This window comes from Glycine soja, chromosome 3 (assembly GCF_004193775.1).
Source record: "Glycine soja cultivar W05 chromosome 3, ASM419377v2, whole genome shotgun sequence".
NCBI lineage: Eukaryota > Viridiplantae > Streptophyta > Magnoliopsida > Fabales > Fabaceae > Glycine > Glycine soja.
Window position 1 is genome coordinate 42,066,182 of NC_041004.1, and position 1,642 is coordinate 42,067,823.

Here is a 1,642-nt window from a genome sequence, read left to right on the forward strand (position 1 = left end):
CCACAATAATAATAAGATGAAAATCATGTTAATCTCCAAGATATCAAAATCCCTGTTGAAAAAAAAAAAACCAAGAATGGTGGTTAGTGATGTGCATATCGATTGATAGACAAAGTGCATTATTACTGTTGATAATTTTGACGTCGTTTAAAGGGGAGCAGAAAGCAGCAAATATAATTCCCTTTTCAATATTTTTTTAAAATTTTATAAATTTTGTTATTATACAGCAAAACGCTCTCCAACTCCAACCCAGTTATCCAACACACACCACCAAGCTGTCTTACACCCTAATCCTTCACACACCGTAGTTCAGCAACAACTGGTTTGCACTTCCTTCTCAGAACTCCTTCTCCAGTCATCACAATTCTTACCCTAATAAATGGCCCCCTTCAACTTCCAATTGCCATCACCGAAGTTCCTCACCTTCACCTTCAACTGCCAACTGCAAATATCTATCTTCTTTCGGGTTCACTTGACCGAGAGTAAGAGACTAATCCCTCGAGATACTGATACTGAAACCTATCGTTCTTCACATCATAACCATGCGTTCCAGCAACGGTGCATCAAGCAGCAGAGCCTCCAATGCTAACACTGGGCGCCACCCTGTGTACCGTGGAGTGAGGCGTAGGAGTAGTGGCAAATGGGTTTCTGAAATCCGTGAACCCAAAAAACCTAACAGGATTTGGTTAGGGACATTTGCCACCCCTGAAATGGCTGCTATTGCCTATGACGTGGCAGCGCTTGCTCTTAAGGGTAAGGATGCTGAACTCAACTTCCCTAACTCGGCTTCCTCCCTCCCCGTCCCCGCATCATCTGCTGCTCGCGACATTCAGATGGCTGCCGCTAGCGCCGCAGCCGCTGTCGGAGCTGCGAATGATGCACTTGAAGGAAGCCGAGGAGGGAATGCTTCGGTTTCATTGACGGAAGAGTTTTCAGGGGGAAATTTGAACCACTTTGTGGATGAGGACTTGATCTTTGACATGCCGAATATTCTGGTCAATATGGCTGAAGGAATGCTACTGAGTCCTCCTCGTTTTGATAATTTTGCTGCTACCGACTATGAATACATGGATGAAGATCCTAACCTCTGGGGGTTTCCTAATTACTAGTTACTACCCATGGGATGATAAAAAAAACTTTTTATATTACTAATGCAAAAATCTTAATAAGGAAAGGTAAGTAAGTTGTAGTAATAAATTATGGGAGAACTCTTACATCCAGACTTTGCTTAGACACCAGGAAAGGTATAGTGTGTGTGTGGAAAGTGCATCTTTCTTTTCATTTGGTTTTTTTTCACCCTTTTTTTCACCTTGTGTACAGTACTACCTTCTAGCTATAGTGAGGTTTGCTGCTGTATGTTGCACCTCAAATATGTATGTAATGTCTATATAAGTTGTTAATTTTAAATAATCTTTTTTTGGTTGTTTATATATATGTTATCTTAATTCTCAGCTAATAGATTTGCAGGTGTTCTTTCTTGTAAATTAAACAAATGCTGCTTAACTTGGAGACAATGATCACATGGCACCGGCCATTTTATTTTAGGTTTCTTTGCAAAAACCATAATTGAATGTCAACTCTTTCACTTAATTGAAATAGAATTCTAATTAATCAACTCTTAAAACCTAATTCTACGGTAATT

At 40.0% G+C, this 1,642-nt stretch overlaps 1 protein-coding gene across 1 annotated transcript; it reads left to right on the top strand.

Moving 5' to 3' along the window:
* Positions 1–260: 260 nt before the first annotated feature.
* LOC114405550 (ethylene-responsive transcription factor ERF024) lies at positions 261–1,432 on the top strand. The gene has a single exon (XM_028368027.1). It carries the CDS (start codon positions 543–545, stop codon positions 1,107–1,109), a length of 567 nt encoding a protein of 188 aa, XP_028223828.1. The 5' UTR covers positions 261–542; the 3' UTR covers positions 1,110–1,432.
* Positions 1,433–1,642: the final 210 nt, after the last annotated feature.

What these genes read in the sequence shown, in the direction of transcription:
- LOC114405550 (XM_028368027.1), top strand. Translation starts at nt 543, where the DNA reads ATGCGTTCCAGCAACGGTGCATCAAGCAGCAGAGCCTCCAATGCTAAC.